We start from the raw sequence: 14,958 nt of genomic DNA, 5'->3' as shown, positions 1-14,958 counted from the left end.
TCACTTAAATGGAATGCAGCCATCATTAATGGTATTAGTTACACATGTGTTTTCCCTGCTGTGACATGTAAAAATGACTGCTGTGAGAAAGGCCTATTTGCTGGTAGTTAAATAAAACAGACCAATTGGCACAGTCAATTTGGGGCTTTTGTGGTGTCTGGATGCCTTATTATATTGATTAATCTGTTACTTATTTTCTCAATTAATCGGATAATTGGTGAAATCTCTGGGGAAAAAAGAGAAAAATGCTTTTCACAAGTTCCTCAAGTCCAAAGGGACATCGTTAATTGCTTATTTTGTCTGACAAATAGTCCAAAATACAAATGTGTGATGTTTATTATCACGTAAGACAAAGAAACACAGCAAATCCTCACAGTTCGAACCAATGAATGTTTGACATGTTTCCTGAACAGTGACTCCTCTTCATAAGTGACCTAATAACATTTGAGAGAAGCATTTTACTAAGGAGATAGTCAGAATGGAATTATAATAAAAACTAACTGAATCATGTTATTTTGTGCATAAGCTGACCCCTGAACTTTTCAGGGCCTGTAGGGAGTGGTGGAAAATTGGTGGTGCATAATTGAACTGTGGCACATAGAGAACAGTTGAAAATTGCTGAATTACGAGGTAAATAGTAGCTCAATAGCAGAGTTTGTTGCTCAGAGATTTTTACAGTGATCTACTCTAAGTGGTGACTTAAGTCAGGCGTGTACCATGCCTTTTTCTTTAATGAAGGCTGGGGGAGACTCGGCTCGGTAGTAAGCTACTATTAAATAAAAGATTGAAACTGTGCATGTTTGTTTATTACCTGGTCCCCGGGAAGGGCCTTTTCAGAGGGCCACATAGGGATAATAAAAGAGCCAAGACATTTTTATTAGACTTAGTTGTTTTTCATTTTACCAAACAAAAAACTATCTCAGTTCACATGGATTAAAATTAGCTAGTTTAAGTTAAGACTTGTTTTGTCAGAACTGGCGGGCATAATTTGCATAAGTATGAGGTTTTTTTTTTAAATCTGAGTCTGCACTGATAAAATTCCTTGATGTGCCCGTATGAACTGGCTTCAGCAGCACCAGTAGGAGCATTGTCTTTAGTGCAATTAGCACTAACCATGCAGGTGTTCTGTCTGCGTGCCGGGTGCCGCAAGTCCTTAGGTAAAATTAATCTTGTTTACTGTTATGAGAGTGAACGTCACTGACCTTCATGTTCATAAGTTGCAAACTGATGCATTTGACTAGTAAGAGCACATTCAGTGAATGTGGCAACACCGTTAACCATATTTTAAAAAATCATATATCAAAACCTGTGTACCATAACAACAAAATGTTAAGGGTTTCTGGACATATATAAACCACATCCTCTTTTTTTTTTTTTTTTTTTTAAAGAAACCATAAAAAAAGCATCTAATTTGATATGGGTCTGCCACATACTGCTATAAATCAGCAACAAGGACAGAGAACATTGACAATGTTTTGAGTGCATCTGCAATAAATACACTTTTGTTATTATTCTAAGAGGATAATTCATACTAAAATTATCAAAAAAGGTTAGATCATGTTAGTGATAAAGCATCAGAGGCATTTTTAGACTGGCGTAATAAAGTACGGCAGGAGGGCAGATTGCCCAGAATTTTGAAGCCAGTATAAGCCTATTAATTATAGGTGGATTGCTTCTCTGAAATCGTATCTTTTTGAAGTAATGGAACATACGACAACCAAAGACTTACAAAGGCTGGAAATGAATCATTTTCCTTAAGTGGGATCATGAAAGGGAGGGTCACCATGGAAATGGAGATAAATAGAGGATAAATTGCAAAACAGTTTCAGCTGCTTTCTTGATGTTGATGAGAATTAGGATTTACTATATATGGTTTAGTTATTTGTCAAAAAAAGTGATTCACAATATCATATATTTACCTCGAAAGATACATTTTATTGTTGTCACCCTGCTTAGGAGTAAGAAGAATGTTCTCATCTTATACTTTGAGTGGTAATGTGAAATATTCATAGTTGACCAGAAATGGATCCAAAAATGTACAGTTCAAACTAAATTTCTGCCAGTTGTGGGAACAGGACTGGTATATCTTGCTCCTCTTAAAATTTAGTGGACCAATAATTCATACTTCCTTTTCTGCATCTGGTGATATTACATAGTTTTCTTATTGTTAAGAGATCCCACAAAAAGACCGAAACCAGCAATGACGCACAGAATAGATCCTACTTTTTTATTGTATTGTCTGTATATTTTAAAGGTTTATATAGTCTATACCTCTATTATTGTATAAAACAAACATGTCATCTTCCGCCACTGAAAATTGTCCCCAATTAAAGTAATGGTTTTTGGTGGCACTATCCCTGCAGAAAAAGCAACGATTTCTTGGTATAAAATAACTGCTTTCTGTGGCACTGTCCCTGCTGGTAAAACACCAATGGGTCGCTGCAAAACACCCACGTTTGGAGCCAAAAAAGCTGCTGTAAACACAGCAATGACTCAGTAAATCACAGCCTGTTTTGTTGTTTTTTTGGTCTGACACTATCCCTTGAACCTCCAAATAACAAAGGCAGCTCATATACTACATAATTTCTGAAATATTAGTATCGTGAAACATGCAAATGTAACATATTTGTGGTTCACAGAAACATACAATAACAACATACAGTATCTTCTATTAAACTGAAACAAGTAGAGTGAGATCAAGAAAAAGGAGGATGAGTCTTAGAGTGAGTCGGCAGTCCCTCAACCAGCTTAGCTCTTCATTTGGATGGCACAGTTTACAACAAGGCAGCAACTAAGGGAGAACCATAATTTTGACTAGGAAGCCTGTGATTGATGCTTCACAGCCTTAACATCTCCCTCAGCTGTTCAAGTATTACAAGGCCAGCCCACTGATTTGATTTTATGCACATGCACATCGATATGTCAGACAGTCATGAGGATGATTTACTAGAGGACCACAGCAAATCAGGGTCATGCTTGTGGAAAAGTGACACACCAGTTCACTCACAGAACAGCAGATGCCCAGAGCCCACAGTCTGTCAAAATACTGTGTGTTTGTGCATAGTAGGCACCACAGGAAATGACTTGTGGAGTTACTGAAGTCAGTGTATTTTTACCTACCCTAATAATGCCAACAGGCCAATCCGCCAGCATTCAACAGCATTAGAAGTTACAGTAATTGCTGCAGACTGGCCACATTTTATGGTGAATGTGAACACGTTTTTCCTCCACTGTTCTTAGAGCTGGACAAGTACTGCAGTAAAATTCACAGCAAGCTGTTCATAAAATCACTTTGCCAAAATGAGGCTCTTTACAGTTTTTATTTCACAAAAAAATAGACAAGATTAAAAGCAGCAGCAAAGTGAGGCTGAGGAGACACAATATACCCTGTGGGAGCTGTGTGCTGTTTATTTGTTAAACACTTTAATTACTTTGCAAATAAAGATTTTTTTCACAAAAACATAACAAGAGTTTTTAAAATATGTTTGTAATAAAATAAATTACGAAAAAGTTTTTTTTTGCCAAATGTTTTAATAATCATTTAAAATTTGAAATAATTTAGAGTTTTTTTTCATTCAATTTAATACGTTTTTATATAATATTAGGATTAGGTTAGGATTTTTTTTCCTTTTTTTTAATTTAATAATTTGGGGGGTGGCTGTTTTGGCAACTGCTTGTGCACTCTGGGTCTCTTTGTCCGCTCTGTCCTTCACTCTGACAGTTTATGTTTCAGTCTAGTCACACACTGCAGATGGCAAATGGGATGGACTTAGGCTGGCAGTCCTGCTGGTGCTACCAAGGGATGGGGGTGTTAGTTTATGCATTTGTTTGTGTTCTCTTTATATTCAGTACATGTTCTATGTTGCTATTGTCATTTGTTAAATCAATTTCCTTGTGTCATAAGTCTGCAGTTTAATGTGTTTTCTTAGGTTGCTACCAAAATGGTTGGACTAAGGATGCAGCAGGTGTTGGTCTGGTATACTGTTGCAACATTAAGTGAATTGGCACACGTTTATGTTTCAAAATTGAAAGAGGTTGAACCCTGAGCATGTGGATTCCACTGAAATGAATGGATTTCTGTCTGAAATTTATAGGTGTGGCCGAGCCCTAACCCTCTGCTTTATTTTTATGATACAGTCCACATTTGCCAGCCATGTGCTATCTGCCATGTGAAGCTCCTGCTGTAAAATATCAGTCACATTTATACCCTTTTGTTTCAGTGCAGGAATGTTGGCCCAAAAGCACCCTGAGATGGACTTGATCAAGGCGTTAGGCATCTCCAAAGGCCTGGTAAGGTAGGCCTATGTTTCTATTACATCCAGGCTACAGCAGAGCTGCTCCTTCGCAGGACAACAAATAGTTACCTTATTGTTGCTCTACTGTTTCTAATATCAAAATAAAGGGTTCAGTCTTGAGCTGACTTGACAATAGCATCATAAGAGAGCATTAGGTATGTGTGAGGCCTTGATGTTGAAGTGCTAAAGGCAGAGGTTACCTTTACTGTGTATACTCATAGAGGAAAGCTGTGGAGGGTTCAGTGCCAGTCTGTCTGCAGGACCTGCAGTCTCCTGGCATATCCAGCTGGCACAAGAGGAGGGCTAACAAAATGACAACAAAGCCTGCAGAGAGGGGTTTAAGTTGGCTGTGGATAAGAAGAAATGAATTCAGCACAACACATTTTCTGGGATTTTAATATTTATATACATATAAACTGGCAGGCAACAGTATCCTTTAATATTAAGTCATGGATATTCAAAGTTTTTTGAATGGCGGCCGGATTAGATAATGTGAAAGTACCTGGGGGCTAGCTGCTCACATTACGTGGGTTATTTGGAAGTCATAAAGACCACTCCAACATAAGCATAAACTTTGATAAGTTTGCTTTTTTAATGCAGTCAGCACAGTAGGATCTGTATTTATCACACGCTAGAAATATGTTGTTAGGTTGGAATGGCACAATATTATGACTGAAGACAGATTGCAGCACTGCTTTTGCTTAATTGAGTTTGTATCATCTATTTATATATTCTTCACTTGCTCACAGCAGGAGTGCACCTTTGACTCTGCCCACCGATCACTCAAACCTCTGCTTCTAAAGGGTATAACGTCGGCCTTTGGCTTGACTGTGTTGTCAGACAGCTAATGTTGCAGCTCTGATGTCTTGAATTGAAAATGAAAATAAGATTGAAAAATACAGCTTTTCCTTTGATACCCCTGGTTTCACCATAGCTTTAATAGGCCACTCCCAGCAAGATGACATGACTGGTTCCTTAGGTTTGTTGCAAACAATCCTAATAATCCTGGCTGTTTGAATCTGTGTTTTTGAGTCTCGTTGGTACACTGCAGCTTCCAGGTGAAATGCCCAGCATGGTGTTGACTGCACACAAGAAAACGCCATATGGACATGGTAACAAGTTTAAAAACATTTATTTCACTTTATACGTCTTTAAATATAAGTTTTTAAATACTAAGGTTTAGCTTTCAAAAAACCCATTAAGAAAAAACAGTAAAAAAAAAAAAAAAAGAAAAGAAAAGAATAACAAAGAAATGACATAGAAAACCCTGCTAAAAATTGTAATAATTTTGCAAAATAATATAAATATATGGTTATGATAATTAAAATCATATAGTTATCTCAACATTTTTCTCTAGCTTAAAAAAATCCAATTCTATTAATTTATTCCCATCTTTTAAAAGAAATGAAAACAACAAACAAGAAATGAAACAAATTTGCTCAATGGTTTAAATACTTGTGAAGGCGTCTCAATGGATTACTTGAAAAGTGATGTTAATCCAGGGTTTCACAGGGTTAATCTGGACAGTCATATAGCTAACTTTATTATTTTTTTCAATATTTGGCAGCGTTTTATACAGTCTTTTCACGGGATGACTGGTGTTTCTTATAGATACAAGTTAAGTTTTTATATTGATAAAACTACACCCAGCAACAGTGAAAGTGCCCTGGAAAGGCTAAACAGCAGTCTGAAATGGATGTCAGATGGGTCAAAAGAAGGTTTTGTGAGGAGAACAGTGGCTCTAAAAGGCAGATGGTTCTCAGCCAGATGTCAGGGAGGAGCTGATGATATCAGTCAAGAAGTAGAGCAGATCAGCCAGGATGGTCTGGGAGGGGGAGAAGTGGGTGGGTTCAAGAGTGCAGAAGTTAAGTCTGCTTGTTGGAATTCCTTTAAGACTTCATTTAGGATGGGTTGAGGGAGACATTAAGCTCATGTTGGAGGGGTCAAAGGAGGAGACGGTGGCCAGAAGGTGGCCCGGAGGATGAGCCGCGGCTGTCATCACTCTTTTTGTGGAGCGAACAGAGGAGGGAGGAGTAATGCTGAGACTAGAGGAGAGAAGACTAAAAGTGGTAAATGGTAGATTTGCTGGCAGATAGAAGCAGAGAGAGAGAAAAAGGAGATGAGATACTAAATTCATCCAAGAACGCCAGACTTATGGAATTTTCACCCAGCCGCCTAAGGGCTTGAGCTTTGGATTCGACCAGGTGGTTTACAGCCGAAGAGCAGGTGGGAGCAGATAGACAAGCTTAGAGCAAAGGTGAGAAGGTCCAGAGGGGATAAGAGGGCAGATATAAATGTTGAGGTCACAGAGGAATCAGCTGGAGGGAGTAAACAGAGGGGAGCTGAGGACAGGGGAAAATCACAGGATGTACTTAGTGGTAGTGGTGTGAGGCAAACCAGTGTAGAGAGATCTTATAGAGGGGCGTGGAGAGGAGGGTAGGCCTCTGTGATCTACTGTTACCTGACCATCAGCTGGCTGTCCTGAAACGTCAAAATACAAAGTTAAGAGCAGGTCTTTTAGTTAGTCTGTAAGGTTTGATGTACACTAACATAAAACAATACACTAACAAAGTCTAAAAAAGCACTTTACATGGGACTTGAACCCCAAACTCCCAGATAAAGATCCTATGTTTTAAGTTTAATCTTGTAATATGACTTTTTTTCTTGTAAATTTATTTATTATATGAGTGTGTGCTCATTATATTATGCCTTTTTACTCGTTAATATGAGTTTAATCTCATATTATTATGACTTTTTTTCTTGTAAATTTATGAGTTAAATCTTTTCTCAAATTAACATTTCTATTTTTTTTTTTTTAAATATTTCTCCAATCCCCCTTAGTAGATCATAATATAGTTACCTGTCATGTTATTTTGAACATTTTTGACTTAAAAAAAAAAAAAGTATAGTATTTGCCTGTCGACCTCCTGGGCTCACATGGACAGACTCCTTCCTTGTCGGTTCCCTCCTCATTGTTCAATTGTGGAAATTTGCAAGTTGAAATATATTTGAAATGGCAACAAACTGTGTTTATAAATGCAAAGTAATGCAATTTTTTTTTTTAAATTAAATACACTCGCCTGTCAAGCTAGCTAACTTAACTAGCTCGACCCCAAGGCTCTCAGGCACTTACGTGTGCTTTGCTCCTTCCTCGTTGGTTGAAAACGGGAAATTCCAAGTTGCGAACGCAAAGCTCAAAATTCGTCAACACAAGGTTTGAAATTTGACTCCCACAGACACTCATCACACTCACTCCCGTGTAGCATACCTCAGCCGGGGTTTGGGCCCACGGTTGGTTGGTTCTGCATTGGTGTTACGCGTTCTTATCCACTGAACCATGCACTCAAAGAAGCAGAGAGAGAAAGAAGACGAGACTGAAGCTGCAGAAAGTTCCTCAACCTGCAGAGGATCAAATTTTCCTGCAGACTGAAAGCTGTTTTGGTGTTCTTGAAGATGTTGTAGAGGTTCTTCAGGTCGTTCTCTCCCATTCACTCACTCTGACAAACTGAAACGTCTCATTGTTTTTATGTAAGGCTCAGCTGTTAGATTCTTAGCTTTACTGTCGGAGGGTTGTGGGTTCAATTCCCACATCAACTGTTTGTGTTTTCATTCTGTCCACCCTCATAAAAGAGACACTTGTTGTAAAGGACTGCTTCATACAGACATTTTTAATTGAGGTGAAACTTTAAGGCAACTGTAATACTATTTAGTAGATGTTAAGAGATTTTTATCCTTTTTAAAAACCCTTAAAGTACACAGATAACTAATTGAAAATCCCTTAATAAGACAGGTGGGATTATAATTAATTTAAAGCCAAAAAATGTCTGTGAGGGCTTTTAAAAGAATCTTAATCATGTACCACAGAGTGTCTTGGTGGCTGAGTGTTTACAGTGCATACCTTATATACAGTACCTAGTTTTGCTGGTTCAAGTCCAGACCTCTGTTTGTTTGACCTTTTGTACTTTAAGTGAAGTACAGTCAAATATTTTTGGACTTTGTTAAATAATTATTTATTTATATAAGGTGAATTTATTGTCCAATGCTTAGTCATAATGTATTATGTGATAAGTTAGGAAAAGTAAATCTGCCAATATATTGTTCAAATAGACAGCCAAACAAATGAGATGTGATAAGATATTGTATGGAGGAACAGGTGAAATTGGGATAAGACACAAGATAAAAATTTGAGTGTCTTTTTGTCACACTGTATGATGCAACGGATCCTGATATGAAATCCAGGTGCCAGGATTATGCCACTTTCATTTTACAAATCCCGAGCAGATTTGTAAATATGAATTGTTCTACTTTTGATCTTTATCCAAGTTCACTTGCAGCAATTTCTCTGACAGGTTGCTATAATGTTTGGGAACCCTGAACAGAATACTTCTATCTTTACTTTTTAGGTTTTGGAAATGTCAGAGAAGCTTTGTCCATAGATGTAAATTTAAGCTGGGGGGCATGCCAAACTAAGATTTGTCATCTGTATTGAGACATCTGATATCTAATAAGGAAAAGGGATTGCGGACATTTCTAAAAATGTAAGTAGTTCACAAACAAGCATGGGCACAAATAGAAAACCCTGGCCCCATGATGACAGTTCTGAAACAATAAATATCTATAATCCCCGGCATTTTCCACAGCCCTGTCTATTTCTAGGCCTCCTTAATCATTCAGACATTTTTCTACAAGAAAAAAGAGAGAGAAAAGAAGAAGGCTCTTACCACTAGCCTTTCTTGACCCTTGTCATCTTAGCTGACTTAGCACATAGTTCCCTCTCCACTAGGGCTCGGCGACATAAAGACTAAATGCAATATATCAAGATATGTGTTACCAAACACTGTTTTTCCAAAAGCACATGCCAGTGTGCATCTCTCTCAAGTTCTCCAGAATGGGACTCTTCAAACACCACCGTGTATTGCAGAAGCTGTTGAACAGGAGCAGGATTGTTTCTACTTTAGGTACACAGTGTCCATTTGTGAGTTGTATACAACTGACTGCATAAATAATAATTTAATGTCAAAAATATTTGAAAAACACAGACCACAGAGTCTTATACATTAACCACTCATCCATCATATCTGATGTAGCAAAGTCTTTCTTATTTTGCTTTATATTTCAGGTTACCCAACTTTCCATACACACAGTTTGGATTAAGCATCAAGAATGATTATGTGAATAGTGTGCCCCAGGAATTAAGCTAAATTGCTGCATAAATCAGACTGGTCTAAGGTCACACACCTGACTGGACCAGCGAAACCAAAAATTGAGTGAAACTCTACTGTAAGCCAAGTACTTGAATATAAGTGAATTATTTAAACAGCATTAGTGTTGCAGTTATTCTGTCCCAAGCTTTTAGATCCATACAAACCACTGATCACCGGAACAAGAATCACTTTAATGGGTTTCCACTGTCATGTGTTTTGTCCACGCCATCTAGAGTGAGTACTAAAACTTAGAGGTATTTGAGTTAAATTAAAATATTATTGCTGTCACGATGTGTTACAGAAGATGATTATTTGCATTTTGTTACCCTTTCTTGTCTGTTTATTTTTGACCATCCTAAATAGGTATTTTAACCCTCCCTGTGGTAAGCACAGTTTTTTCTGCATTTACTTAATATTGGTGTTTGTGCCAATTGCTTACTTTTTACATCGAATAACTACAGTGTCAATTAGTGAGCTGCAGGAATTTACCGAACTGTAACATAAGCTGTTTAGCACCACCCTGTGACACCAGTCCAACCTACTTCACCCCAAAAAAGGCCCCACTATTTGTGCTTTAAATTTCCCTTGTAGTCATTCCCTGATTCACTCAAATAAATGAATAGAGATACCTCTTTATATCAGCTTTTAAGTAGCTACCCTCTTCTTCTTTAACTTACTCCTAATAGTTGGCACCATCTCCTACCACATGACAGTCATGATGCTTTCAGTTCCCCTCTCAGTAGTGGATTTTATTTATGTTCACACTCAAACAAATTCCCACTGTTGCTTAAATGAATCCACCAATTAATACCCCCTATGACATGAAGATGTTTTTGACACAGTGAATTAACCTAAAATCATAAAAGATGAAGATAAAAGAGAATAAAGATAATGATAAAAAAAACCACATTGGCCACAGTGTACTAAAACGCTTTATGCATGGTCCCCGATCTGATGTAATAAAAGCATTATCAACACTTAAATGATCTTTAAAAAATGAAAAATTTTCATACCACATGAATATAACAGAAAAGTAACAGGATGGCCTGCTTGGTGAAAAAATAATCCTGTCAAAGGCATGTAACATTATATATTTTTTGGCTGGACGGCAGCATGCAGTCGCAGCATTGCCCATGGGGTTTTCCGTGAGTGCGTGAGAGAGTGAGTGTGTGTTAGAGTTGGCACCATTGGTCAGTGTGACTTAGATGTGACGCAGCTGTTTCCCTATTGGCCATTGTTCCTTCAAATTAAATAGGCGCGGAAATGGTGGACATGCTGACAGAAGCTGATGGTCCTGTATTACTGTCACGTTATTCCTCAATCTCTGTAAGCAGCGTAAGATGGCAGCATGGTGGAAAAATAGCAAGACAGACATTCGGTCAGTTTTGGACAGAGAAGAGTGAGAGGATCACCTCATCAGTTTGTTTAAGAAACAGCTGTTTCTGTAACACACAGGCTGTCTGGAAGTTGTCATATACATATATAAACATATTTTTTTTGTCAAGATTCTCAATTTCTATATATCATTTTTTTTTATTTTGAGTTGTCATAGAGTTTTGTGTTGTCAAAACAGTCTATAAGTCAGATCCACCCCTCTTTCACGTATGGTCATCTTGGGTCACTTCTTTCTCAAAAGAAAGTTTGGCATTGGCCAAAGTCCATAAACCAATGGGCAACGTCATGGTGGCTACATCCATTGTTTTTATACAGTCTGGACACAAGTCTGATCACTTGTTAATAACACTGTGGACAGTTTGTCTTAAAGATCCGATTTGAGAAACAAATCTGATTTGCCCGCAGAAGAAAGTAATAATGCAGTCTTTCATAGAGACATTCTCAGTTCCTCTGTACAAAAATTGCATTAAATAACATTACAATTTTATACATGAGATACAATTTAAAGAATAAAAATGTGGAACATTTTGCTCCCAAGTCGTCAAATCCTGCTGCTTTGCCAGTGATGGCACCTTTCGTGCTGGTTTGATATGCATCAGGTGCTTCAGTTTTAGAGGCAGCTGGCAACAACCCAACACGTCAAATACTGCCACTGTCAGTGGACACATGCGTACAGTACCAAGGTAGTGAGGCATGAATTGTAAGCTGTGTTCTTTTCTAAACCTAACCACCTGCTTTTATTGCCCTAACCAAAGGAAATAAACCTAAAAACCAAGAACTCTACCAATGTTGTAAGTTTATTTTGAAAAAGACTGTATGCATGTAACGAGCAGAAACTTAACATTTCCTGTGAAACCAGAAGTTTATTTTGAAAAGATGACATGCCGTCCCAGAGCGTACAAAACTGACACAGCATGGTACCTAGCCTGTCATATTTAGACATGAAGATCTACTGACAAAGCGGCAGTGTTTGACGAGTTGTAATGAGAACATGTTGGGAACAGACCCAGTAGCACATATGCTGGGTCAGCTGGGATTTATATACTAATTAGACTGGAATCTGTACTCTGTTACCCCATCACACATAGGCCAAGTTCAGTCAGAAGTAATTTAATTGCATACTTTATGTCTGGATTACTCTTGCTCCAGCGGCTTCATTGTATTGCTGTTTATGTCATGAACACCGAGGATGGATGCATGGACTTTGGACAGTACGTCCTCTTCTTGGTTGCAGCACAATTATGGAACAATAGGAAAGATCAGCGGCCAGTTTATCTTTGAACATTCCCAAACACATTTAAAGCACTTTGGACACAACCACCACCCAAAAACACATTTACTACACCATGAAAATTTGCATAAGTTGTTTTATTCATAGTTATTGTCCTTTTTATATTTCTTTTTAATTGTTTTGTCTTTTGTTGAAGTGGACATCCCGTAAAGTCAAGCCTGAAGCCCTTAGCTGAGTTGTTTGCACATCACCCCCTGAACTGAAAAAGAAAGGGTAAGAGGAGGAGCGGAGTGGGGTTGTCCTCCTTCTCTTTCTCTCGCTCTCTCTTTATCTCACTTACAGTATCCCAACTCAACCTTTATTTTCATTGTTTGAACAGTGTACCTTACAGTATATTTACACATCATACTGACTGGCTGTTTAACAATTTCCACTTAGATAATGCAAGAAAGATAGAACTTTCAAGATTTGCGTCTTATTTTTCATATTTTTTCTACAGTCTTGTTCTCCTTTTATCCACTTTCTCGTCTCATGCTAACTTTGTAGTGAGATTTTCCTTTGTATTCATCATCACCACTATCATCATCATCAGTCATCTTTTTCATCATAACATCATATTCACTGTTATTATATTGATATAACTCTTTTCAATAGATTCCTCTCTGACAACTGTACAATCGTACACAGTGTTTGACTTTTATATATATTTTTGGGAATATATTATTTAAACCTAAGAAAAGAGGAACATAATCCCAAAGAAAATATATTAGTATCCCAAAGTAACAAAATCATGCATGTTTTAATGTATTTGTCCATAAAAACAAAAACAAAAATTAACATAATGGATGGGATCTGGTTTTATTTACAAATTGGTCTTGGCACTGTTTTTGTTGTCTCTTACTGGAATGATCATAAAGAATACTTTTGACTCGACTGAGTATAACACTCTCATGGTATTATAAGTCAGCGGCCTGCTATAGATGGCAGGTTTGAGAGACCTTTTTTTTAAAGCACAAAAAAATGCTAAAAGAAAGAGGGGGGAAGAACAACATTAGAGTCGACCAGGGGGCAGAACAGAAATAGTGTGTAGAAAACATATTTCACTTCAGCTTTACACTGTGCCAGTTTCCTCTTTTAGGCAGAAACCCTGTGACATCATGTCTACTGACTTTTTTTTTTTCCTCAGAAATACAGGCTCTCCTCACGTCTTATCAGGTGCACTCACCAGTTACCATTGTTAGGGTGAAAATCCAAAAGAGAACATTGATTCTGTCAAAATTCTTCTCATAAAGCAGCATTAATTGACTCTGGCAAATAAAACAAAGGAGACAAAAGTAACTGAAAACCACCAGTACAGACCTACTACCTCAGGTGCAGCAGGCAGGTAGGGGTAGTCGTCTAAAATTTCCAGTGTTGCCTTGTCAAACAAGTGCTTGACTGTTAATCCAAAGATCTTGTGTGTGAGCAAACATAACGATGTGTGTTGGTGTGTGTGTGCATGTGTGTTTGGGTGTCTCTGCATACTCATATTCAGTGCAAACACATTGGGTAAAAATCCCATCTTGACCATGGCCCATCAGATCTCTTTGTTTCAACTGAAACACTTAATCTACAGTATCGTCCGTCCCTGACCATCTGACTGCCTCATTTCCTTTGCAGGTCTCTGTTGCACCTTTTTAAAGAGATAAACTGTCAGGCAGACTGACATGCCTTTTGTTTATCTCCAGCCTGATGGCGGGCCAACTGCTGCCAAGCAGCCCGCTTTACCCCCCACCCCCACCCCACACCCAGCATCAGGTCCTAGCACAGTCCAATGTACTTGAGATTGTTCTGGATGATCACGTCCGTGACAGCATCGAACACAAACTGGATGTTGCTGGTGTCAGTGGCACAGGTGAAGTGCGAATAGATCTCCTTGGTCTCCTTGTTGCGGTTGAGGTCCTCAAACTGCCGTTGCACATAGACGGCTGCCTCCTCATAGGTGTTCTGACCTTTGTAGTCAGGGAAGCACACTGTCAGAGGAATGCGTTTGATCTTCTCAGCCAACAGGTCCTTCTTGTTGAGGAAGAGGATGAGAGATGTGTTGGTGAACCAGTTGTTGTTGCAGATGGAGTCGAACAGGCGCAAGCTCTCAGCCATACGGCTCTGTGTTGAGGTGGAAAGAGAAATTAAATAAAAAAGAAGATTAGTCCATGAGGATTTCACAGCTCAGGATTTTTTTTTACATCAAAGCAACAACCCAAATCAGCCCAATCAGACCTCATTCAGCAGGATCATGTAATTTGGCAGGAGAGACAGTTAGACCATGTAAGGCAAGAATTGAGGATGAAAATGAAGATAACTGACTGGCTAGCCAACAGTGCGGCGTCTCTATTATGTCAACAGAGACTTGAGACTCAGACATATTAAGACCTACGTTTGAACTCTCACATTCCCCTCTGAAACAGCTGATTACTTTTTCTTACCATCACTCTTTTTCTCCAAGCCCAAATGATCAGTCACACAAGATGTGTGTCAATCGGGATTTTAGTCATTACAGAAAAAACTCATTCTTGTGAAGAACAGTTGTAACTATTTTAGTAAGTGGCATGCATTAAATTTCAAATGTATGCGGTGGAAGCAGGGACAAAGACTGTCAACAGGCTGTTTACACTGAGGACAGACCGTCCTAAGCTTCTCGTCTAACTCCTCCTGTGCATCATAACTGCTCTGGCTCTATGATCTTGTTTTCTTATTCTGCCTTCAGCTGCATAAATAAATCTTGATAAAAGTCTTCCAAATGTTGATGCATTATCATTCATAGCCATAAAGACCACATTAGTTGTGATATTTT

At 38.3% G+C, this 14,958-nt stretch overlaps 1 protein-coding gene and 1 long non-coding RNA gene across 2 annotated transcripts in view; one reads left to right on the top strand and one right to left on the bottom strand.

The window, feature by feature from the left end:
• The window catches only part of LOC148186201 (uncharacterized), a 58,735-nt gene that overhangs the window by 2,506 nt on the left and 41,271 nt on the right, over window positions 1-14,958 (top strand). Inside the window, exon 2 of the long non-coding RNA XR_015775223.1 lies at window positions 4,221-4,295. This is a non-coding gene — a long non-coding RNA (uncharacterized LOC148186201). The remainder of the gene's footprint in view (window positions 1-4,220; window positions 4,296-14,958) is intronic.
• Window positions 10,414-14,958, bottom strand: part of gnaz (guanine nucleotide binding protein (G protein), alpha z polypeptide) — a 40,505-nt gene continuing 35,960 nt past the window's right edge. The window contains exon 3 of the mRNA XM_042509149.2: window positions 10,414-14,270. Coding sequence (XP_042365083.1) covers window positions 13,926-14,270 — 345 coding nt within the window. The 3' untranslated portion in view covers window positions 10,414-13,925. The remainder of the gene's footprint in view (window positions 14,271-14,958) is intronic.

Source organism: Plectropomus leopardus, chromosome 20 (genome assembly GCF_026936395.1).
Source record: "Plectropomus leopardus strain MGB_pleo_1.0 chromosome 20, ASM2693639v1, whole genome shotgun sequence".
Taxonomy (NCBI): Eukaryota; Metazoa; Chordata; class Actinopteri; order Perciformes; family Serranidae; genus Plectropomus; species Plectropomus leopardus.
The sequence above is the reverse complement of the archived record's forward strand: the minus strand, read 5'-3'. Positions and strand labels throughout refer to the sequence as shown.